Below are 24492 nucleotides of genomic sequence, written 5' to 3' on the forward strand. Positions count from 1 at the left end.
CCCATGTCCTTTAATTGCAAACACAAACAAGCCTCATTTGCTGTTTGGACACAAACCAGTGCTATTCTGCCTGGGTTATAGCAGCTTCTCAACTGCAGCCTAAAGGCCTCATAGCTTATTTAAAAGTGACAAAACCCAGATTATATCAAAAAACATAAACAGCCCACATTTCATACACAGTCACCTACATCTGCGCAGTTGCATTCAATGGCAGCACACTTGGGCCTCCTAGAAGGAAAGCCCTTCTACCTGCTTCCTTGCACCTCACACCCTTCAGTTCAGCGCTCTTGCCATAAAGTGATTTTATTTTAAGATGATCTCTCTTCTGTGGCAGTTTGAACCCCTTTTCCACTTGAGTGTCCTTACCTTCCCTCACACTGCTATACTTAACATGGAGGGTTTTGATCAAATCAACCATGGCTTGCTGCTACAATTTGACAGAGACCAAGAAAATTATAAGGCTCAGGTTTTACACCCCAAATATACACCAGTACAGATGTATTGATTAAAAAAAAGTTTTTTTAAAAATCACTGGTAGCAGTTTCATTTTATGGATGAGGAAGAATGATTGGTAAGGTAATGAAAAGATTTATCAATAGTCCGATGGAAGATCCTTACCTATTTACAGCGGTGAGAAGAGTGTCTTGACTTTCTGTTGGCTTAACCATTTGCAAGCAGATGATTTTCTAGGGGGATGCTGATAAGGAACAGCTACCAGGGAAGCCTGCTGACTAGAACATTAGACTGAGCTCCAAAACATGTTCTATTCCCCGCTCAGCTATTTTAAATTGTAAAAGGAATTCTTCTTGGACTTGAATACCTCACAGCCTCATAAGCCTGTTTACTTGGAGATAAAGTCTGTTTTTAAAAGCAACATGCAATTATTTGATACTGAGAAAGAAAATAATGTTTTTCCTTGCTATTATCCACAAATACTCTGTTTTCAGAAAGTTGATCAATAGAGCTTTGACTCTGTGACTGCCTGTCAGACAAAATAATGACTTCTACTCATTGACAGATTAATCTTTCCTACCTTTTTATATAATACCATTTCTCAAACTGTTAATTTTATTGGTAAGACACTTTCCCTTTTATAGCAAAGAATTTCGAGTTGAAAATCTTATAAGGCCATTTTACACTTTTCTAGTAAAGTAAGAGGCATAAACTATCTTTATGTACTCGTTAAGGTCCCATATATTATTTATCAACAGCTAAAGTTGATTTTAAGTATCAGGTCTAGCTGTCTTCTCAACACGATAGACATGTCTCTTTGTCAGAACTAGAGGTCATTGTGTTGGGATGATCCAAAAGGCAGATCTGTGCCTTTTGTAGATACACTAACTGAGGTTTATACTAGCTAGCTCAGCATCAATAGTAATATAGCTATGACACACTTAAAAATATTAAAAATATCTCAGCAGAGGTTTCAGCAGAGGAGTACAAGGGACAGCTTTCCCCACTGAAACTGCTAATTCAAAGCGACAACAGCATTTGCTGGTAGTCAGCTCCTAACTTAGACACTAGCAAGCAGGCACTCCATCTGTCTGACCTTCAGCTCTGAATTTTCTAAATAGACCATCTTGGTTCCCCACAAATTGCCTAAAAGGAAAAAAAAAAGGGAGGGGGAAAGAAGAGACATAGCTAATTTTTTACTCAGTTGCAGTTTCAGTCTAGAGAGATGCTTGAAATTAGCTCTTCTGCAGAATGGAAATTCCACTCCCCATACACCTCTAACTGGAGAGGGTTTTGTTATCAAACATTTCAGGACTTTGATATCTCATAAAAGGTACTTCCCCAAGGTAGAAGGCAAGACAAGGGTTATTGCGTTGGCAAGCGTTCTGAGTGTGTCATGGCTGCGGCATGCACAACACCCATGGGGAACCACAGTCCCAAGAAATCCTCCTTGCAGCCATGCTGAAATTCTGCACCCACTGATTTCCTTGGGAGTGCCACCACGGACTTCAGTTAGGGCAGGTTTTCACCACGGGGCTATGTTTAGGTTTCAAAAATACCATTTCAACTTGCTAGCTGGGGAAAATGGGAGTGACATCTTGGCTCTGATGATCAACCTGTCAGTTGCCTAAAGGAAGACATTGAAAGAGGTAGTTAAGGGATTGTCTGACTGCAAGAGGGTCCCCTAGGTTTCTTCTTATCACCTTGAAGTTGGCTTAGAAACATTGGAATTAATCTAATGACATGTTAGTAGTTACCTCACTTTTGATTCAGTTGCTTAAAACTCACTAATACAGTTCTGTGTGTTTCTCCTTAGGGGAAGTACATTGCCAAGCAGGTCCCTCAGAGTTCCAGCTCCAGGAGTCTTTTTCTATCCTAGCTCTCTGGGACTGAAAAGCTAGTTTGCTAATCCACAGTAGCCACAGGCTGTGAAACTTTGGGATACAGATTATACTACCTTTACTGTAGCACTGCCGCTCCTCTAGCGCAGCTGCTAGCAGAATGACTGCGTAGGTGGGAAAGGCAAGGTGCCAGGAAGCTATGGTAGGTGCAGCTGGACTCTCATCAAAGGCTCAGTGTCCTTTTGGAGTTGGAACCCAATAAAACCCATTGAGATCTGTCTTCACCCTGGAAAAGTCTGAGGGCAGGCCTATCCAGCTTGTACAAATAGTTTGGAAGGACAAGTGTAGCTATTCCTCTACAGAGCCTCACTCTGCGTATTGCTTTTGATTTTACTCTGCACTTAGAAAAAAAAATTAAAGGCAGGTGAGTTTCTCATGCCTGTTGTTGTCTATTAGTATGCTGTTCTTATCAGCTGGGTTACCTTAGCAACTAGGCTCTATTTAGCTTCACAAGCTGCCAGATTTGTTTCTTCCCCTTCAGGAGTCTGAGGAAAAGGCAGGTAATTTTTCCCAGTGTACAACAAGTCTGGAGAACAGAGAGGCATAGTGTGAACCCCACTGCTTGTAGCAAGACATTTATAAGCAGCCTCTCAATAAAAGTAATCTGACTGCCAAAACCAAAATACAGTCCCCTGCTGAGAGTACATCAGCTATGAATGACTCGCATTTTACTAAAACCTACAAAATAGTGCTTACGATGAGCATGGGCCATGTGCTCGCTCTGAGCATGGGGATGTCTCCCACCCCACTAGCTCAGTAAGGATAGTAGATTTGTTGTTTTGTATGGGGAGGGAGGTTGGAGGGGGCCACAGGATTAGGGATTCTCCTCTTCATTTAAAAAACTTAATCACTTCACATAAAGTTGCGTAGGAGGAGAAAAGACAGGAGGAATTAGTTGAATGAATCGTTCACAAACCAAATACTTAAAAAAAAATGTCTGAATCAACCAACTCATACTCTTTTTTTTAACTTTAGAGTTGAGTTGGAAGGGTGCTTTAAAGGGAACGTAAGAAAAAATAAACTCATCTCATTGTGCTATTAGATTAGTAACACTAGACATTTAAAGCTTAAACATTGCAAGTCATTGCACTTCAAAACACAGGCAGCTTGGTGATCAGCTTCTCCTCAACTTACCTACTAGGACTAGTCTCCAAATCCACATTTACTCTACATTTTTTCAGTGTGACATTTACATCTCTGTCAAGTCATAGGGTATTTTTTTAACTGACATATCAGCAAAATCCTGTATGATTTTGCTGCAAATCATACAACAAAAAACTGTATGGTTGTAGTTACACCAAAATAGCTTATTCTTCTTCCTGTACAAATTAGCTATGCAGGCGCAGTTATTGTACAATGACATCTACTGGGTGGTAGGGAGGGATGGTGGGATAGGAGGCAAAGCAAAGTTATGCCCATATAGTAAGGGGCGAGGGGGAACGACAACTAAGCACAACTTATGAGTTAAAAGTTTTACAGCAGCTAATATTGTTAGCTGTCACATAAAACATGCAGCTTCCTGTACCATTTGATTATTAGTGTTTGCAATGCAGTACTATCTATAGGCTCTATTGTGCTACAGTCCCTGCCCAAAGAGTTTACTGTCCGAACAGACAAGGTTAATGTAAGGGAAGGAAGGACGTACAAAGGTGAAAGGTGTTTTTAAGAGTTCCATCACTGGTCAGAAGCAAAATGGGAAATAGAGAGCTACACTGCATAGCAAAATAAAAGTATGCAGTAAAATGAGTCAGTAGACACCATTTGTCCAGTTTGTCTCTAAAATTTTAGGTTAACTCCAGATGCTAGTGACTAATAACACTTTTTGCCTTACATTGCAGATTCCAATTTGTTTAAAAAAGGTACTATCTAGTTTAAAAATTGGGGAAATCAAAACCTGTATCCTAGTCATTCTAATATTCTTCTGGTTTTGTTCTTCACTAGACCTCTCATGACAGCAACCCAAGCTAGCCATAAATGCAGGAGGCTGGGCACATAACTCATGCTAAGCTACCTGTTGCTGCTTTTGACTATTGCAGCACTTAAAGTTAGTCGTAATGTTAATGTGGTTCATGCACTTCTGTGTCGATGCTGCAGTCACATTGTCCACAAAAAAGCAGAACTTGCCCAACTGTGTAAACATCTACTGTTGGGACAGTAACTTCAATTCATGAACCCCAAAAGATCTTCCTGGTCTTTTTTTTGCTTATGGATTGTCTATATGGGTAAGTCAGTGAGCACAATAGTTACTGTTAGTAAAGGCAGGAACCTGGTTCCCTCATATAGACATTTAGTGGTTGATAAGTGACTTTATTCCAGAATGACAAGATTGCCTTATGAAAAGTTAGAAAACTTCTTCTGGAAGAAAGTCACTTACCATAGGCAGATATGTCCACACAGACCTACTGTGGTGCTTGATATTAGGAAGACCCTACTCCAGTCAAAGTGCCTATATGGACCAGCCCTCAAGCTTACTGTGCATCCAAAAGAATGCTTCACTGTTTGATATATTACTGTCCCCCCTTCCAGAGCTGCATCATGAACTTCACTATGGTGAATTATTAAATAAACTGCAAATGATTGCTCTATCCTCCTTTTTGGGGGAGGAGGACTAACAGACCAAACTGTAGAGTCTTATCTTTTGTCATGTGCTTCTTAACAGGTACTCTGTTTTTTTCTGAGAAAGCATCTATCATTGTTAATGTTGTGGGAGCCTACCTGTAGATGTGCCTGAAATTGCTAAGGCTATCTTCACCACTGTCATGAGGCATGACCCCAGCAGAGTTTGACAGCATAGCACTGGCTGGTGTTCAGTGCACCTTTTGTGACCCACAGATTTTAGCTGGGGGCCAGCTGTAACAACACCCACCTTCAGCCTTAGTTGCGAAACAGTTACAACTTGCAGCCTGGCAAACTACAGAAAAACAAAGCAATGGTTTGCGTTAGCATGCTAAGTTGTAAGTAAGTAAGTGTGGTGGTTCAGTGCCTGCTTTCTAGGCAGCTCCTCCTGTAGGGCAGAAGCCCATTTGGACAAACTGGAACCTGCAAATCCTGGTATAGGCATGGCCTATCACTCCCATTTGGATATGGCCATCATAATGTCACTGGCCTTGCTTAATCACTTGCCCTTGCAGTCATGTACACTTTTATATTTGCAGTCTATGTCACATCTATTTCCAGCCCCTTGTGGAAAGCCAGGCTACTATAAAGGGACTGAAGTATGTATGCGAATCAAGCTCATAGAGTTCATTTCCATAGGAAAAGTTTTCATTATAACCTTGAGAAACATCTTAAAATGGCATTAACAATTAATTTCAGCATGAAAGCATGGCTTCTCTGCCAATCTAACTCGTGACACTCAAGCAATAGCTGAATGGCAATAGCTTGAATAGGTAGCTTCAGATTTTCTGTAAAATGTCTTGCTTTCCAGCCACCTTCAGTCTTACTACACAGTTAAAGGGGCAGAGATTCCAGTCAGGGCTTGTTCTGGTCAACTCAGAATGTAGGAGTGATCAAGCCTTTGGAAAGCTCAGTTATTTAGCCTTCAGTCCTCTCATTACTGTATTGCAGCATCTACACACTGTGGCTAGACAGATTTGATAAGTAGGTTCTGAGTACCCTTAGCCTTCGTTGAGGTCAGCAGGAAGTTAAACACTTCAAGAATTTAGCCTTTTTATGAAAACACGACCCTTATTTTCCTTGTGTATTGTACGCTTTCTTCAGGCTAGAGTTGTGTCAGTAATTCAGATTTTGATCTACAAAGCACACTTGCATCACTTTGAACCCTCTTAGTTAAACCAGGAAAATACACGATGGTGTTGACACTACACTTTATTCTCTTCAGAGACAGGCTTATTTAAGTCTAGTTTTAACACTAGTCCATTGGAAATATAATACAGAAGTTTATACCAATTTATGTTAATTCAAATTCACACTTTTAAATTGGTGAGAATTCAAATAAAAGAAGGTCTCAGTAAATATATGTATTGTTCATTTTTGTTGAGGGAAGGAGAGGAAGAGAGAATGGCTATGTCTAAATGTGGAGATTTAACCACAAGAAAGGCAGAGGGCCACATTTTATTTATCCATAAGAGGCCTAGTAGAAGTTGCATCTTTACAGCTTATGAAGATGTCCTTTCAGGTGAGACTTCTTGAGAACATGTTGGACAGGGCACTTCATGGGACCACCCCCCAGAGCACATCATTCAAGCGTGCTCCCAGAAAGAGCTCTAGGCTTTCTCATGGAGCACAGAAGTGAGACAGGAGTCTCCTGCAGACTCCTTCTCTAAAGTGTAATTCAGAAGATGAAGCTGTGTCCCTTAAATCCTCCGCAGTGCTCAATTAAAGTGTTTGGCCAGTTTTCTCATGTCAAACAAGATGTCAGGTGTTTTTAGGAGGACATTTGGGTGTATGTGAACAGGCACAAGTTGAATCTCTCTCCCTTTTCATGATGATTGCACCTCATGAGCAATAAAAGTGAGGAAAATCTGTGGGAGTATCAGAGGCAGATTTCTTTAGCAACATAAAGGGAAGAGTGCTCTCTAGCACTGAGGTGAAGCAGAAGAGGAACACTTGAAAGTCATACTGGAAATACCTGTCTGTTTGGTGGGATAGGACAGGAGAATAGGACAGGAAAAAATCACATTTCTTTGTACAATAGACTCTAGCTTATTCTGAGGATACAAATTCGTCACCTGCCAAACGAAAATGGAGATCAGGCTGCAATTACCTTTCTGCTCTTTGTTAATCTTTAATGTCTTGTGAATTAAATTTTCAACTGTCCATTTCCTGTCCCTTGTCCACCCATTATTTGTGAATTGAGCACTTTTCTACAACCACATGCAGGGTATGGACCTTTTTGAGCCTCCTTTCCCTCACACATTTTTAGTGCTGAAGACAAAGGTTGGCCTCCCTTTGCTGTATTACCTCCACAACATCACGGCAGAGTGGTTCACAGCATCACAGCCTCAGGTTTCTGTTCTCTGGTCTGATCTTTCCCTCTGCTTTTGGGTGCAAGACAGAAGCAATGTACAACTGTTATACCTTGTGATCTGGCAACCTCTTTTCTCAGCCCCAGGTTGGATTTACTGAGTTGAACAAACAGTTGTCTGTCAAGAGGCTTCTCCACATAGAAACATTGGCTTTACTGTACCAGCCTAGCATCCTGCTTCTAACAGCTGCCAACATTCAAGGCAAAGAAACTGCTTTCTCTTCAGCAACCTGGGCAAAGGTTGCCTTACAGGGATGAGCAGGATTCAGAGCTATTTAACCTCTGAATCATGAGATTCATTTAGGGTTTTGTTTTGGTTTGATTTTTTTTTTTTTTTTTTTTTTTTTTTTTTTTTTGTAGTTCTGTCTGCTAAAATAAGTATGTTGTAGAATTGGATAGATATTGAGGCTGGATTTTGCAGAACTGTCTCAACACAGCAGTAATCCTGCTGTAGTATTTCTTTCTGAGTGTGCTGTACCTTGTTTTCACGAACTCTTTTGCTATTGAAATGGCTTTTTGCAAAAGTAAAGGAACTGATCTGATGATCAGCCCCAGCCATGTGCACTTCCTTTCATTTGCACCAAGTTCTTTTTTCCTCACTCTCAGTTTGTGCAATGAGAGCAAGTTAGTCAAGTTGTACTCACCATACCCTTGAAACAAATTACAGTATCAGCCATGCTGATGAGCTTCATATACTGTTGAATAGCCCGAAGGTCCAATCAGCTTGTCCAGAAAGCTCTGCTTGTTGCACAGTTTAGGATGTGGTTAAAATGCCATTAGAGCTCCTCTCTATAGCAAGCCTAAATCAAGTCAAGTCTCAACAGTTCTCTCCTCATGTGTTTTTTCCTCCCCCGTCCAAGGAAGTGACCATTAAGATTTCTTCATTCTGTCTTTCTTTAGTTTGAACAAATCTGGATGCTCCTATGTCCTTTTCTTAGAGAATTACTGACCTTCTTCAGCAAAGGGGATGATCATGTTCTGGGCCTCTCCCTCTTTCCTCTGTGTCCTACACTGCCCTACCACTGTAGTCCTGCCACCAGCTTTGTGCTCGCTATAGAGTTCCGCAGATCTTCCTGCAAGCAGATTACGCTCTTACATGGCAAAACCTGGCCAGCACTTTTTACCAGGGTTTTTTTCTTATGTTAAAGTGAATTAAGTCAGCTCACAGAGAAGTCTAACAAACATCAGAGTCAGTACAAGGTAAGGAGCAGGAGGAAGGGAGGGTAAAATAGAAGGGAGATCAGGACCTCCTCCTTTCAGCAGCAGTGGTCAGCTGATTTTACCAGTTCATAATTTCGATAGACTGAATACCATGAGTATCACCATGTTAGCTATTCTAACCACACTCCGGGTGTGCTAACAGAAACCAAGATACCAAAAGTACTTCTAGAGAAGTTCTGTCCATTAGCCTCAGTTGTGAAAAGCTACTTGCATTACATTTGCTTTACTATGAATAAATGTAGTTGAAGCATAAATCACCTTGTAAAAAAGGGGAACTGAGCTTGAGAGAACTCTTCAGCTGGTAGAAATCACAGAACCATTTAAGTAAAATGATATCATGCTGGAGAAATTTTAGGCTAATCTACTTAGCAAGAGATAAGTCCTCAGCTGATGTCAGAAGAAGTTTGACAAAGTTTCTTTGGCATGAACTCTTTCTCTGGGAAGGCATGCTAGTTTCCAAGCCAGTCATCAGCCAGATTTAATACATTTTATATAATGATCTTCAGTGCAAAGTGTGGGTGGGTCTTGTAAAACATTTCTGTGGTTAAGAGAGAGGATTTTGTTAGTTGATACATGAGGAGAGCTAAGTCTTCTTTTAGGTCATGGGCCTGACTTAAACAATAGGGGGCTCAGATGCAGCATGTGTTCTATGAAATACTGTGGTGCAGGGGAATCTTATACTCTGAATAAAAGAGATTTTTTAGCATATATATGTCTATTCTATTAAAAGCATTATTTAGTCCAAGGAGCACAGATTAGGAATTATCTCACTTATTGCACCAACAAGACCACCAGCGAGGCATCTACCTTGGCCAAATGGTGCTAGAGAAGTCCTTTTCTAATGACTGGCCGACTTAGGAATCTCAAATCCATAATGCTGAATTTATAGATGAGTATGCGATGGCATTCAGGTCTAAGGGCTATATGTGTTACATTCATACAGTCTTTAGGAAGTATTCGTATTCCAATGTTGATTTAGGTGTTTATGCAGAAGACTGTGCCTATAGAGATATTTGAAATGAAGAATCTATAACTTGCTTTTGCTCACAGTGTCTATTTGATTGTCACAGAGGTTTCCTAACAACTATTACATTCTCCTGTTTCATAACATTACCAAAGAAGTGCTGTAAATGTGGGCAGTGAACAGAGCTTTTCATCTAGAGAAGAGAAATTGAGCCTCACCATGCCAAGGAGGAGTGGCTGAGGCTTGGGTGCTCCTGCCACCTGAAAGCAGGGTTAAAACTAAGGCGAGGAGGCAGGCTGGCTACTCTCAGACATGTTTAAAGTCAGCAATGGCCCTTTAGGAGAGATTTCTTCCCAATCCTCAAGCCCCAACCTCTCTTCTTGCCACCTTTCCCCCAACCCTTAGCAGGTTTGTTTAGTTGCCTGTTTTTCCTGTGCCGAGTGTCAGCCTTGGCAGCTGAGCAGCTGCCAGGAGCTTTGGTAAGGCAGGCAGCTCCTGAGTATTTTTGCTACCTCTGCCAAGTCTGGGACTTTACAATACATGGCTGTTATTAGCAGGAGTCTGAGACTGCTGCCTCTTGCACATGTAGCAGGGGACTTTTGAGAGCCAGCTAAGTCTTCTATATCTTATCACTACCTTGTGTGTTAATATAATGATCTCCTTAAGAGCATTAACCACAGGAAGAAAGTTGTAGCCATGCCCCTCTGTTTGAAGATATAGTTTGCCCTGTTTCCCCTGCTGATTACGTAGTTCAGTCTTACCCAGAAGTACAGCTGAGGAAATGGTGGGACATTTCTGTGTCCCACCTGCCTTCTGCTTTCAGGACCATTGCTGCATTGCTCGAACAGCTCACCATCTTCCTGTTTGGCTATGTTGTTTGCTACTGCATTGCCTTAAAACATCTCAGTCGCACCTTTTCCACAAAATGCTCTATTAAGATTTGGACTGTGCAAAGTTCAGCCATCTGAGTTCACTTAAAAAAAAAAAAAAGTATATATGTGTGTATGTGGCAGGGGGTGAGAGGGAGTGATGTTTACTTGTGCTACAGTTGCTTTCTAAGTAAGCCTATTTTAGCCAAGAGACAGGAAATTGCAGCATGCCCAAACAGTTGAGGCACCAACCCTGGCTCAGCTCTCTTTCTTATTGGATCTCCCACATTTTTAAACTTGGTGCAACATCTGGGTGCACCGCACACACACCCTATGAAGACTCTTCTCCTGTGACAACTCCTTTGGAGGCCTTCTGACAGCCAAATCAAGTGATTTAGGCTTCATGGAGTCATTAACACCATCCAGACTTTCCTCAAACAAGCAATTTACATTTAAAAAACAACCATCCACATACCCTCTCTCAATTTTCCCATCCTTCCCAAAAATACATTTAGCAGTTTGACCTTCCTTGAGGGTGCAACTTTCTGAATTATCTTCACCAGCCTTCTGTGGAGGTATCTCTTTTCCCTGATAGACCCTTCACCTTCCTTCAGTAGCACTTTCTAGCATTGTCTTTTTGTAGCTTTTCAGCAATCTCATGGGCTGCTTTCAAACTGGTTCTAGTATACCCCAAATTCATTGCACTGGGTAAGAGTCATTAAATAGTCTTCGACCTGTAGTCTCCTGTCGTAATAAAGACAGTCTATACTGGCCTAATAATGGCAGATTATTTAGTAGCTGCTCCTCTGTTACTCAGGAAGAGCCTTCCAGAACCTTACTCCTTTTTACCCTGCAATATACAGAGAAAGATACTCAGGGTATATAAATCATACATGGTTAAAAGCAAAAAAAGGCTGTGTGCCTCTGCTCAGATTCCTAAAGCTCTCTGATTTGAAACTTGAATCAAGCAAATTGATTTAGGCACTCTGCAAGCTAAGAGCTCATGCATTTGACTGAATTTCTATAGCTCAGTAAGCTACCATACTTCAGCTGGTCCATGGTAGGTAACAGTGTACACACTCTTAGCTCTCAGCAGAGTGAGAGGAAATGCAGTGAGCCTAAATCTTTTTTGCTGCTGTTTAAAGCTAATGATGTACAGTGTCCTAAGACACAGTAAGCACAACTGAGTTGATGCATGCCAACTCATTAAATTATTGCAACTCAGTCATATATCTAAATCCTGCTGATTGACCACTACAGCTTTTGAAGACTACATTTTAAGTCATCTTAAGAGCCAAGCAGAATTTTCAGGATCATTATATTCTTTTTGAAGCAAACAGAGATTTAGAGGCCTAAGATACCTGGGTATTTTTTACAAATTCCACCAGCCTACTAAATACCTTTGCAAGTCTGAGCAGCTCAGTCAGTTTAGAATCTGGGAGGGAGCCCTTGATCACTTGGGACTTTCTTGTGAAGATTTCAAGATGCAGATCTAAGTTTTCCTCATTTGAGGATTATTTATATTCAAGCTTAGCCTGAATCCATTCTAAAGATTAAGTCAGCAACCAAAAGCAAATCTGCACTTGAATGCTACCTCTTCTCAGAGTCTGAAGCTCTGTTGTTAGTCCAGAAATTTTCCATGCAGACATTTTGGGCTAGTTTTCTTTTTTTTTTCTTTTCTTTTTCTTTCTTTTTTTTTTTTTTTCCCCGAGAGGAGGCACAGGGTGTGTGTTGGGGGGAGTTATGAAAGCCAATGAAAAATAGCCAAAGTCATTATGATAGACTGGAATTTACTTGCTAGCCACACTTAGGTGAATATGCTGCCCTGCTATAGCATGATATATATAGCACTTGCAATTCCAGTCAGCTTTCAAGGAGAGGTCAGTTTCTTAAAACTCTTCTAGGGGCTGCTGTATAGAGGACAGTAGGAGTCTGCCACTTCCTTCAGCAAGAGTTGGATTTATGCACCTGGAAATTTTTCTAGAGCAGAGTTACAGCAATTACTGTAGTACAAGTAGTACAGAGTTACTACTGATTATAAATAATAATACTACACATTGCAAATAATGAAATGAAAGTAAAGTTTAGAGCAAGACATATTTCAACAGAACTGTAAATATTAACTGTAAGTTAATATAATCAGAGGGTATCTACCTTGGGTTACGTGTTCAGGATTATAACAGAGTCTGACATTCATTTGCCTCTGGCTTTCAAAAATCCAGACAGCAGGAGGCCCATTGTAGGAATGCCAGCCCTCCAAGCAACCCCAAGGATGTCCACCCATTCCAGGACTAGCAGTAGCAGCAGAATCAAAAACAAAAGCCTGACAGTGGGTGGACTTCTTAGAGCGCTCTCCTGATGGTGCCATATGCTAATCAACGCTTCAGCAAACTTCCAGAACAATCTGAAAGCACTGGTTCAACAACAAACCCACACATCTTTCCTCTCTTCCCTCATGTTTCTAATAAATTGTTGCCTTCACTAATACTTTCTATTTTCCCCTGACTAATATCAGTTAAGTGAATGTTTTCCACTTTGAAACCATTCCCATCAAGACAGACATCTCTTACAGATGAGGTGGAATCAGACAAAGCCCACCACAGGTTTTTAGCCTTGTGTCGAGCTTTTTGACCTTGCCACAAGCCACAGAGTCATTCCCATACAACTGACTGAAATAATCACAGGAGCTTGGCTATGGCGAGACCTTTCATAGCTCCTGGTATATTGGGGGTCAGAGTGAAGTTTACAGAAAAGACGTATTTCAACTCCCACTGAATTCAGCATACAGCTTTTGGCCAAAACACTATTTCTACTGCCTTCAAATGCAACTCTAATTATAATCAGCAGCAGCTACCCAGCTTTCCAGTTCTTCCCCAAAGGTGGAATATACTTTTTGTGTGTACATGCATAGAGTCCAATCAGCAAATTAAAAATGTTTCCCATATGGTGGCATACTGATGGTTTGTGCCATGGTGAATGAATCACACCTGGCCTAGAGAATCATATCACCTTTACAGTGTTTGTAATGAAGAACTGGACCAGAGCAAAGCATGGAGCTCTTTGAGAAAAACTGGTCTAAAACGGTGAATTGAAAATGAATCATTGACCTACACTATGCAGATTAAGTTGTTGAATTTAGCACAGATGACATAGGAGGAAACAAAATCCTGGTAGTTTTCAGAATGTAGCAGTATTACCAACTCCAATAAATTGTAAAATATATCCTGGGGAGTCAAAACAGTAGAATGGAAGAAGAAGGTAAAGGAAAGGGGAAAAAAAAAGATTGTTAACATTTTTTTTAATTAAGATTCTTGCCTTTTGTGTGTGTGTGTGTGTGTGTGTGTACAGCCTTTCATTGAAAGTGTTCGGGAAAGAATTATAGGTGTGTCAAGGATCCACCTATGTGGCCCCTTACTACTGTATTATTTAAGCATCTCCCACACTATTTAAAGGATCAAACCAATACAAGAACAGGATCTCCCTTCCTATGTTCCTTAGAGATGAAGTATAGAAAAGACAGCAGGTTTTTTTCTAATGTGTGCATGTTTAAGAGACTAACCAGATGTGTGTGAAAAATTACTGATGGAGAGGTTAGAGAAGAGGCTTTTGAGAATTCCTTAGAGAAAAGATGACATAAATAGATAAAGTGTTAGTCTGAGACATCCACTCTCTGCTTCACACTCTTTTACAAACCTCCTGTGTAGTCCAATGGAAGTTACTTGTACCCGGAACTACACAGGGAGAAGCAGCAATGTTTGGCATTGCAGCATTTAATTTCAGCTAGCCACCTGCTTTGCATCTCCAGAGCTGGGGTAGATGGCTGGGCTATGTATGCAACTTGGGGTAAGGGAAAGGAGAGAGGAAGGCTTCCCTGCGTGTGTACAGGGAGGGGAGCACTCTGAGCTGCTCATTGGAGAGGAGAGAATTATTTCTCAGGCTCTGTCCTGGTCCTAGCTATAGGTATCCTATTGTGGGTGAGAGGGAGGAGGCTCTCTCTGAACATTATCCACATACACAAATGAAAAAATGAGAATTTATTTGATTTTTTTTAAACTAAAACCAGAAAAATTTCACATGGGAATGGGCAATTTTCTGTCAAACATTTTAATGAAAATAAAATTTTTCCAACTAGAAGTCTGACTATCCTTTCACGTGCCTCCTCTTGTAGATGTCATAAGTGAAGTGATCAGTGGAGTAGGCTTCAGCTAAAAGGGGGATCTGTGATTTTTTTGCAAGATAGCATCTTTCTGAAATGTTCTCCATTGGGCTGCTAGGTAAAGTCTACAGTAAGGGCACTGGCAAGCTTAGCTCTACTTTCAGAGACAGTTCAGTTTCAGAGATACCTTTTTACAGTTCTAAAATGGAAAATACCATCAATAATGTTACCGTCTTTAACCATATAAAATGCACTCATTGAATGTATTGTTCATACCCCCTTTTTAAAAGCATTTTATATTCTCCTACTGAGCATATCATGATCCCCAATCTAACTCATACCAAACCCAAGACAGACAGAAATAGAACAACAGGCTGACAAGAATCCCTTTTAGCATCTAGAACCTAGATGTCTTGGGTTACTAACCTGTGCTGTAGCTATTGCAGCAAGCCACCTCTCAGAGACTGGTTTTTGCTTTCAAGGTAAAAAGTATATGATCATCTTTGTGTTCTGGACAATTTAGCTGTAAAACCCCTGTTGTTTCTGACAAAAGCAGAAATCCCCCTGTGGAATTCACTGTCTGTGTTTCATAGTTGCCTATTATTACGCTGCACTATGCACATAAACATTGCAAGCAGGAACTAGGAGCAGCTCAGCTCTTAGCTTCCCCGGTCTCACAAGAATGCCATGACACTAAAAAACACTAAACTAAAAGCAAACTATCTGTCAGATCTTTAATTAGCAATCTAAATGGTGTTTGCCAGGAGGAATTTTGAATTCAGTTATCCAAACAGAAGAAATTATCTAGCCTCTCAATACCACTCAAGTAATTATAATACTTTATTTTCTGTTTCAGGAACCTTAAAAAATAAAAAGCAAATTTAAAAATGATAGGAGGTATCAGTTTTATATCACATAGAATCATCTGTTAGAAAGGAAAGGCTTAACATTACCTGAGCTTCAGACCACTTCTGCTAGAAAGGAATTGGCAGGACTATCTCAAGCAAGGCGAGCAGGTTGCAGAATTCTTGATTTCCCCACTAAAACAGTCAACAAAAGTGTCAAGGCCAACTGTGATAGTTTCATGTGCATCTGTACCACAGAAACCACACAACTAAGATCAGCAGGTCATTTCATGTGGGTTGTGATGTGGTAAAGTGTCAGAAGGATTGGACAGTGAGGTGGCTTGAGAACTGGCTGAAAGGCAGAGCTCAGAGGGTTGTCATCAGTGGCGTGGAGTCTAGTTGGAGGCCTGTGGCTAGTGGTGTCCCCCAGGGCTCAGTACTGGCTCCCATCCTGTTCAACTTTTTCATCAATGACTGGGATGAGGGGACAGAGTGCCTCCTCAGCAAGTTTGATGATGATACCAAGCTGGGGGGAGTGGCTGACACACCTGAGGGCTGTGCTGCCATTCAGAGAGACCTGGACAGGCTGGAGAGCTGCGTGGAGAGGACCCTCATGAGGTTCAACAAGGGCAAGTGCAGAGTCCTGCACCTAGGGAGGAATAACCCTAGGCACCAGTACAAGCTGGGGGCTGACCTTCTGGAAAGCAGCTCTGCAGAGAAGTACCTGGGAGTGCTGGTGGATGACAAGTTGACTATGAGCCAGCAATGTGCCCTTGTGGTCAGGAAGGCCAATGGTGTCCTTGGGTGCATTAGGAAGAGTGTTGCCATTAGGTCAAGGGAGGTGATCCTGGCCCTCTACTCAGCCCTGGGGAGGCCTCATCTGGAGTACTGTGTCCAGTTCTGGGCTCCCCGTACAAGAGAGACATGGAGCTACTGGAGAGAATCCAGTGTAGGGCTATGAAGATGATCAGAGGGCTGGCGCATCTGCCTTCTCAGAACGGCTGCGAGAGCTGGGCCTGTTCAGCCTGGAGAAGAGAAGACTGAGAGGGGATCTTATCAATGTGTATAAGTATCTGAAGGGAGGGTGTCAAGGGGACGGGGACAAACTCTTTTATGTTGCCCCATGTGACAGAACAATAGACAATGGGCAGAAATTGAAGCACAGGAAGTTCCGCCTGAACATGAGGGGGAATTTCTTCACTGTGGGAGTGACAGAGCACTGGAAGAGGTTGCCCAGAGAGGCTGTGAATCTCCTTCTATGGAGATCTTCAAGGCCTGCCTGGATGCAACCCTGTCTAACATGCTCTAGGTGACTCTGCTGAGTGGGGAGGTTGGACAAGATATTCTCCAGAGGTCCCTTCCAACCTTACTGATTCTATGATTCTAGGATCCCTCAGAAGAGGCTGTATAGTCCATTATACTTTGCAAATATTAGCCAATACCAATCAAGTCTTTTTTTATTGCAAGTTGTACCAGATTTTTCAGCCCTGACCCTGACTCTCTTTTCCCTACACATCCATCTTAAAGTTTCTAGAATTAATCTCAAGGAGAAATTAAATATTTCCTTGTTTCTCTGTTCATAGACTGTAGGTTGCTTTGGGATTATGTTTATCAGCTGCTTTCTGACAGCCGGTACGAAAATTTCATCCGATGGGAAGATAAGGAATCCAAAATATTTCGGATAGTGGATCCCAACGGGCTGGCCCGGCTGTGGGGAAACCACAAGGTAAGAGAGCAATGAGATTTTCCTCCTATGGCACATCATCTTTTCAACATCATAGGGTTCACTAATAAATGGGAGCGAGTAAGAGAGCACGTGCATAAAAAGTACTTCTGGAAAGCTGTAATCTTTCATTCTATGCACATTAGGAAAAAAAGCGCCCAACCTCAAACACTAAAACTTACCCTTTATATAAAGAACCTGTTGGTTCAGTTTAAAGACACTTATTATAAACATTTAAAAACGTTTAATTATAAAATTACAAGGAAGACAAGAAGTAACGGATCTTCTCTCTCAAAGTGTCTCACTTCCTGAAACCTGATGCTAAGGATGTCTGGTTAGATGTGATCTGTGAGGAGCTGCACTACATCTCAGAGGAAGCTTTCTTTCTGTGTTCCTTTCTGTACCAACATTCACATTTCACAAAGGAATGAATATTGTCTTGTGATAGACACCAGATGTTATAGTGTTATGCATTTCCTTATAAGAGGATGATTCTACTTCATTAACTGTAAAGCCATTACTTACTGACAAAAATCATATTTGCAGTTTGGAGTTAACTGTGTGTATATGACTATAGGTATATGAGCAGTCAGCATAGATTTACAAAGGGGAAATCATACTTGATCATAGCCCTCTGTGATGAAATGACCAGCTCAGTGGATGAAAGGAGAGCAGTGGATGTTGGTTCTTCTTGACTTCAGTAAGGCTTTTGACGCTGTCTCCCATAATATTGTCATAGACAAACTGATAAAGCATGTACTAGATAAGTGGACACAGAGTTGTATTGAAAACTGGCTGAACTGCCATGCTCAAAAGGTTGTGATCAGTGTCATGAAGTCCAGCTGGGGGCCAGTCACTAGTGGTGTACCTAGAAGTGAATACTGGGGCCAGTATTATTTAACATCTTCATTAATGGCTTGGGTTGTGGGACAGAGTAAACCCTCAGCAAATTTGCAGATGGTACAAACCTAGGAAGGGTGTCTGATACACCAGATGGTTGTGCTGCCATTCAGAGGGCCATCAACCAACTGCAGAAATGGGCTGATGGTACTCTCATGAAGTTCAGCTAAGGGAAATGCCTAGTCCCGCCCCTGGGGAGGAGTAACCCTTAAAGGCTGTGGGCCAACCAGCTGGAAAGCAGCTTTGCAGAAAAGGACCAGGAGATCCTGGTGAACAAGTTGACCGTGAGTCAGCAATGTGCCCTTATGGCAATGAATGGCAACAGCATCCAAGACTGCATAAGGAAAAGTGTTGACAGCAGGACAAGGTAAACTTTTCCCTCTACTCAGCCCTGGTGAGACTACATCTGGAGTGTTGTATCCAGTTCTGGTCTTCCCAGTACAAGAAAGACAAGGAGATATTGGAGCAAGTGCAGCAAGGGGACACAAAGATGAGTAATGGACTGCAGCATATGAGGAGAGGCTGAAACAGCTGGGACCATTCAGCCTTGAGAAGAGAAGGCTCAGGGGAACCCTAGCAATGTACATAAATCGGATGAGATGGAGTACAGAAGACGGAGCTAAACTCTTCTCAGTGGTATCCAGCAAACAGCCAAGAGGAAATGGACAAAAACTGAAATACACAAAAATTCATTTATACATAAGAATAAACTTTTTTACTGTGAAGGTGATTGAATACTGCAACAGGTTGCCCAGAGAAGTTCTGAAGTCACTATCCTTGGCAATATTTAGAACCTAACTGGGCAATGTCCTGAGCAATCTGCTCTGAGCAGAGGGATTAGACTAGACAGTTTCTAGAGGGTCCTTCCAACATCAATGATTTTGTGATTCTTTGTATATGTATACATAGCTGACAATCTTGATAATGTCAAGATTTTCTGATGTGAGTCATGGCTTATAAGAAGGTCTGTCTTGGTTTGCCACACTTGGGGAGTTCTGCCCTTATCCCTACCTCCATGCTGACAATCAGGCTTTATCATCATGTCTCATGTTGGGTGTGTAAAACTGAAGCTACTAGTCACTTGGGAAACAACACCAGCTTTTTAATGCAGAACACATGCTATTTCAGGGGGGTGCCAAATGAGCAAAGTCTAGATTTTTGCAGGGAAGATATTGTCATTCTTAGTGTTTAAGTGCCACAGGAGCTCTTTCTATGGCCTCTCTTAGTAGAGTTCTCAAGGTTGCAGCAAACAAAGAAGGTCTATTCTTAAGGGGCATTTTAGGCAGACAGATCAGTCTGATTTAGTATAAAGCTAGGTCAACACTGCAAACTTGTGCCTGATCCTGGACTGGCAGAGCTGTGCCAAGCTAAACTCCTGAAGGTTTTCAGAGCAAGAGCATGCTTCCACTAGTTTGGCTTGTTTAGCCTGTGGCAGGGCAGCTGCTTTATAATCCTGCAAACACAGCTTTGCCAGTATAGTTGTCTCTGTGCTATAAGTTTCTTTGCCAGCATAGTAACCAGTGCACTCTGGACCAGAAAAATGTTCTTCATCTAGGCATACCCTAAGGGACTGATCCCACTATCCCAAGTCAGGTGGCTACTATAGAGACTGCCCACATACAGCTCTGCCAGTACCCATCACTGCTGCCTTGTGAAACCCTCAGCCTAAGCAGGGCTATACTTCAGTCACCCTGCAGTGCTCTGTAAGTGGTGAATCAGCTCTGGCTGTAGCGTTTTGCGGTCAGCAATTCCAAAAATGAAGGGGATGCTCAAAGAAGCAGAGGTATAGCCTAATGGACTTCTTGATTTATACCAGTATAATGAGAGGAGAAACAGGCTGTCACTTTCTGCAGTGCTCTGTAAGCATTAACTATTTAATGAAGGGGAGTCCCAGAGGAACAGCGCTCTTAGGAATTGCTGACAAATGCAGTCTATTAGCTATTGTTCTCATACTTTTACAAGAGGTGTCACATCTCACGTGGTTTGAGCATCTCCCTCCATTTAATGTCTCCTTTTGTGGTTGATGAAATTTTTTTTTTATGTGTGATCCAAGAAAGTGTAGAAAAACCTCAGTGGGAATTTTTGGTAGACATTCTTGCTTAAATTGTCCTATATGAAAAGAGACCCATTCGCTTTCCTTGATGAGGGCTTGAGGCGCAGGATGGGCCTGCAAGCTGCAGAGGAACAGAACATGTAACTTCTTGAACTGACTTGATTACTTTTGCTAATTGTGATAGTTCTGCAGCTCCTTTCAGGGCTTAGAAAGGGTTTAATGAATTATCTCACCATACTTTTGTGTTTGCTTTTGAAAAAACAGAACAGAACAAATATGACTTATGAGAAAATGTCCAGAGCCCTACGCCACTACTACAAACTAAATATTATCCGGAAGGAGCCAGGACAAAGGCTTTTGTTCAGGTAATTCTTTCTCTTCTTTGCTATTCCTTTCTTTAGACAATTAGTTCTGAAGCTGCAGGGTGGAATTGCATGTGTGGCACTTCACTGCACAACACACAGTTAACAGTGGGCATGTATTTTCAAAAGCTGTCCAGGCCTGTGCTTCCCCATTTCAAAGGCAACTGCACCAGTTTACAAAACTACAGACCTGTCTCAGTGATGAGTGTAGTCAATGAAAGTCTTACCAGTGGCTTCATTGGGCTGCACTGTTGTCAAAGACCTTAGCTAAATGGTTCATTAACTAAGCCAGATGACTGGAAAACCCACTCCCAATTCACATCAGACACAGCTGGAAGCTATGCAGAGATCGGACATTTCATCAAGTGCATCACAGAAGAGAAGAGCTGATGAGCATGTCTTCAGTGGTGCAGCCCTGAGTTCAGAAGAGACCCTACGCTGAGGGAAGGAAAAGGGACCTGCAAGAACGGTTCATAAAATATGAAGCATCAGAATGGATGCTAAGACCAAGGATCTAGAAACTAGGGCCCTAACCAGAGTGGAGCAGAGAGTTACTGTATGTAATAACCTAGCAGAGCCTTAAGCAAGAATGTCTCAGGTCTGTTCGGACAAGACCAGTGAATCCTAGTGTCAAAGTTTGATTTGCAGAGCACTGAACTCAGACCAAAGACTGCTTTGATGTCAGTGGTCTGGATCTAGTGACGTTCTTGGAAGTGATACCCATAGAAAGACCGTATTGAAGTTTGTTTTCTTAAATGGCATAACAGAACTACCCTAACACTCAAACTATCTACAGCTGAAAAGGTTTCTGTGGAATGTCTTGTTTATGTGACTTTTAAAAAGAAACTGAAAAGAGAAAGGAAAGTAAAAGAAAGAAGGAGTCACAGGCAAAATCAATTAAGTAATTTTAGTTTTCTTGTGGAAAGTTAAAATGAAGTTGCCCCGCAAGCAGCAGGACTAAGGGTGTCTGGATTCCTATGAATTTGTGCCAAGACTGTGCTTTAGGGGGAATTCTGCAATACCTAATAATGAGTGTGCTTATATTGGAGCCTTTCGTTTGGTGGCAGCACAAACAAAACAGGACTCTCTTTCCTCAGCTAGACTCCTGTTTTCTCAAAACCATAGAAAATTAATACCCTTGAAACCTCTGTTCTTCTGTCAGATTTACCCCATGTTGACCAACAGATTCAAAGGTCACAAGAGAGCATAAAGCATGTTCACATAAGCCTTATTTCCTTTGGAAACTAAGGGGGAGGGAGAGAAGAGGGAATATTTTTTGCTATTTCCCATTAAAAAGTTATTGATGTTGTATTCTTAGTCCTATTTATATCTAAAGAGAACAAGAAGAAAAGCTGCAGAAAATCAGTCCATTAATGTGCCTTTCTTGGCTATTTCTCACAAACACAGAAGTAATGGCAAATGTAACTTTCTTAGTAACATGGGCAGTTGTCTTTTACAAATTTCTGTACAAGGCTTTTAGCAAAACAGAGTCAGAGAAGGAGCTCTAATAGAGTGGCTGAAAGTCATTGCAACAAAAGAGGTCAGAGCTACTCTTTAATTCATTAGTATGTGGCTTTTGGGGGGGGAATTTATTCAAATAGTATTAAAGATACCCATGCTTTGGGTTCTTTGACATAATTTAAAAGACAGACTAGAAGGAACACCCCAAGTGCTGCCACAGAGTTCACATCAGTCCATTTCCCACGTATTTTAGGAAACTGAGCAGACAGAAGGTGGGGGATGGTGGGATCATTCTCTGTTTTGATTTCATGCTCACTGAGATCACCAGGATGAGTACGGGGTATAAATCAGGGCACAGTCTGGCCTGTAGGCTTTGGGGAGTTTTCACTGTAAATCCAGGGACTAATTCACCATTTCTGCATGCCAGTTTTTCACCAGTGTAACACCATTTTTATCAGCAGAGTTCTTGCAGTGTACAAATGGGAGTGACACAGCAGTGAGTCATCATAGCCATTTTTTTCCCTAAATACATATGTGCACATGATTTCCAAAATTAGAAGGGGTGGCAAAAGGTTAGTTCCAGGCTGTGATAAGCATTTGCTGAGAGACTCCAGATTTTTCAGACTTCAACCTGAAAGTCCTAAGCTTTATAACCTCAGAGGCAGAAAAGAGGCAAGTCTTGCCCATTAATTTCAACAGTGATTTTTCTGGGTCAGCGAGAGTAACAAGGCTTCTGATAGTTGGTTTTGTTTTCATTGGGGCAAGGATACTGAGCATATCATCAACCTGAAATAAAACCAACTCCTCTGATTAACACATTTTGTACTGTTCTGTGTTAGCCAGTAGATCATTAATGAAAGACTGTGTGAAATTCTGTAATGTGTCCAGCATAAATGAATTTCATCCTAAATTTTTGCAGAAGCACTTATGAGGTGGGAAAGTGATTTGTGTTAAGCTAGGATTTCATTCTTCCTGTGCCACCGTCACTTCCTTCATCAAATCACATCAAATTCAGAAAGGAAAAGCAAGAGCTTGCCTATGCTATGTCTATGCAGACATATCCAAAAGCGTACTGGCAAAGATTAAGGCTGCAGACTGGAAGCCTAGCGGATGTCCTTGCCATTTCGATTTTGCCATGTCTCCCCAGAGGTGGTTTCTGTTTCTAGCCCCCTGCAGATGTACTGCATCAAGACATTAGTGCTGGGAGCTGTGGCATTCATTTATGAAGGTCACTGCTGCATTACTTCTGCTTGGCTAGAATCACATACGAGGAGACTGCCTTTGCTCACAGGTTCTTTTTCCCAGTTAAGACCTAGCCCAAAAGATTTCCCTTCTGGAGCTGAGGGCTTTCCATTTCCTGGAACTTGTTCTGACTTAGTCCTTGGCTTTTGTCACCCCTGTTCCTTTGGTATTTCTATTCCTCTTCACTCAACAACACATAAAGCTGCAAAAACCAGTAGCCTTCTATCTCTTCACATCTTGGAAGTGCTTTTGCCTTGAAATGCACTAGCAATAGAGATTCTTAACATTTCTGTTGCCAGTCTCCATAAAGGAGCGGACATGTGGCATACTGTCATCTTAAACAGCAACAGCAAACAAAATGAGGGAAAAGACTCAGTGAATTATTGATCTCTGGGAAAGATTGTGTGTTTTGGTTCAGATCTGGACATTAAAGAAGGGGCAGCAGTAAATGCTTGTGATTTTTTTTGATTGCCTTCTCAGGTAAGCGGAGAGAAGACACCAACAGGCTAGGGGAAAGGCTGGTAACTACTAAGTCATAGGGAGGTTGCAGCGAAGAGAAATTTGGGTTCTATAGCACTCAGGGACGTCAGCATCTTTATGAAGGGAAAAGCTGAGACCATGGGGAAATCTACTTACCTCTCTGTTTTGCAGGTTCATGAAGACCCCAGATGAGATTATGAGTGGCCGAACAGACCGTCTTGAGCACCTTGAATCCCAGGAACTGGATGAACAAATATACCAGGAAGATGAGTGCTGAAGAGAAGTGGTGCACCACCTCTCTGGGTCCATGGGAGAAACATCTGCCTGGATGGCCAGTATGATTTGGGAGGGGAAGCAACACATAGAGCAGAACTTGGGGTCGCCACTTAGCTTGAAGACCATGCAGGACCTGAAGCACCTTAACAAAACAAAGTAACAGGCAGAAGTGGTGCTGGCAGCAAAGGGGAGAAAGCCTGGACTTATGCACTACTTCACTGTTCCTACAGAGTCTCCCTTGAGTTCTTTCTTTATTTTTGGTTTGTTTCAGTTTGGGGAGGTGTTCCCCCCCCCCTTAATAAACATGCAGTTTGACTTTCCTTATCTCATATCTCACATAGGACAAGACCTCAGATTTTTCTTTCTTTTTTTCTCTCTTTTTTTTTTCTGGAAGGCTTTCCTATGGAAATAGAGTGCTCTTATTTTCTGTGCAAGTCTCATGACATAACACCACATAAAACGGTAGCAACATGGAAGCGATTTGCTCAAGGGTTCCAGTTTGTTCAGACCATTTACTTGTGCTGCCACTGGGAAAAGCTACCAAAAGAATTTACCACACATATCTGTCCAGTGAAGAGGAGTTACCCTTCACATATAGG

General features: G+C 41.7%; 1 protein-coding gene across 2 annotated transcripts in view; it reads left to right on the forward strand.

Moving 5' to 3' along the window:
* Positions 1–24239, forward strand: part of ETV6 (ETS variant transcription factor 6) — a 141770-nt gene extending 117531 nt beyond the window's left edge. For both annotated transcript variants that reach the window (XM_062592734.1, XM_062592742.1), the window contains exons 6-8: positions 16980–17122; positions 20337–20437; positions 23789–24239. In XM_062592734.1, the coding sequence (XP_062448718.1) occupies positions 16980–17122; positions 20337–20437; positions 23789–23894 (350 nt within the window). In that variant the 3' untranslated portion in view covers positions 23895–24239. The remainder of the gene's footprint in view (positions 1–16979; positions 17123–20336; positions 20438–23788) is intronic.
* Positions 24240–24492: the final 253 nt, after the last annotated feature.

The sequence above is a fragment of the Rhea pennata genome, chromosome 1 (assembly GCF_028389875.1).
Source record: "Rhea pennata isolate bPtePen1 chromosome 1, bPtePen1.pri, whole genome shotgun sequence".
In the NCBI taxonomy this organism is placed as follows: Eukaryota; Metazoa; Chordata; class Aves; order Rheiformes; family Rheidae; genus Rhea; species Rhea pennata.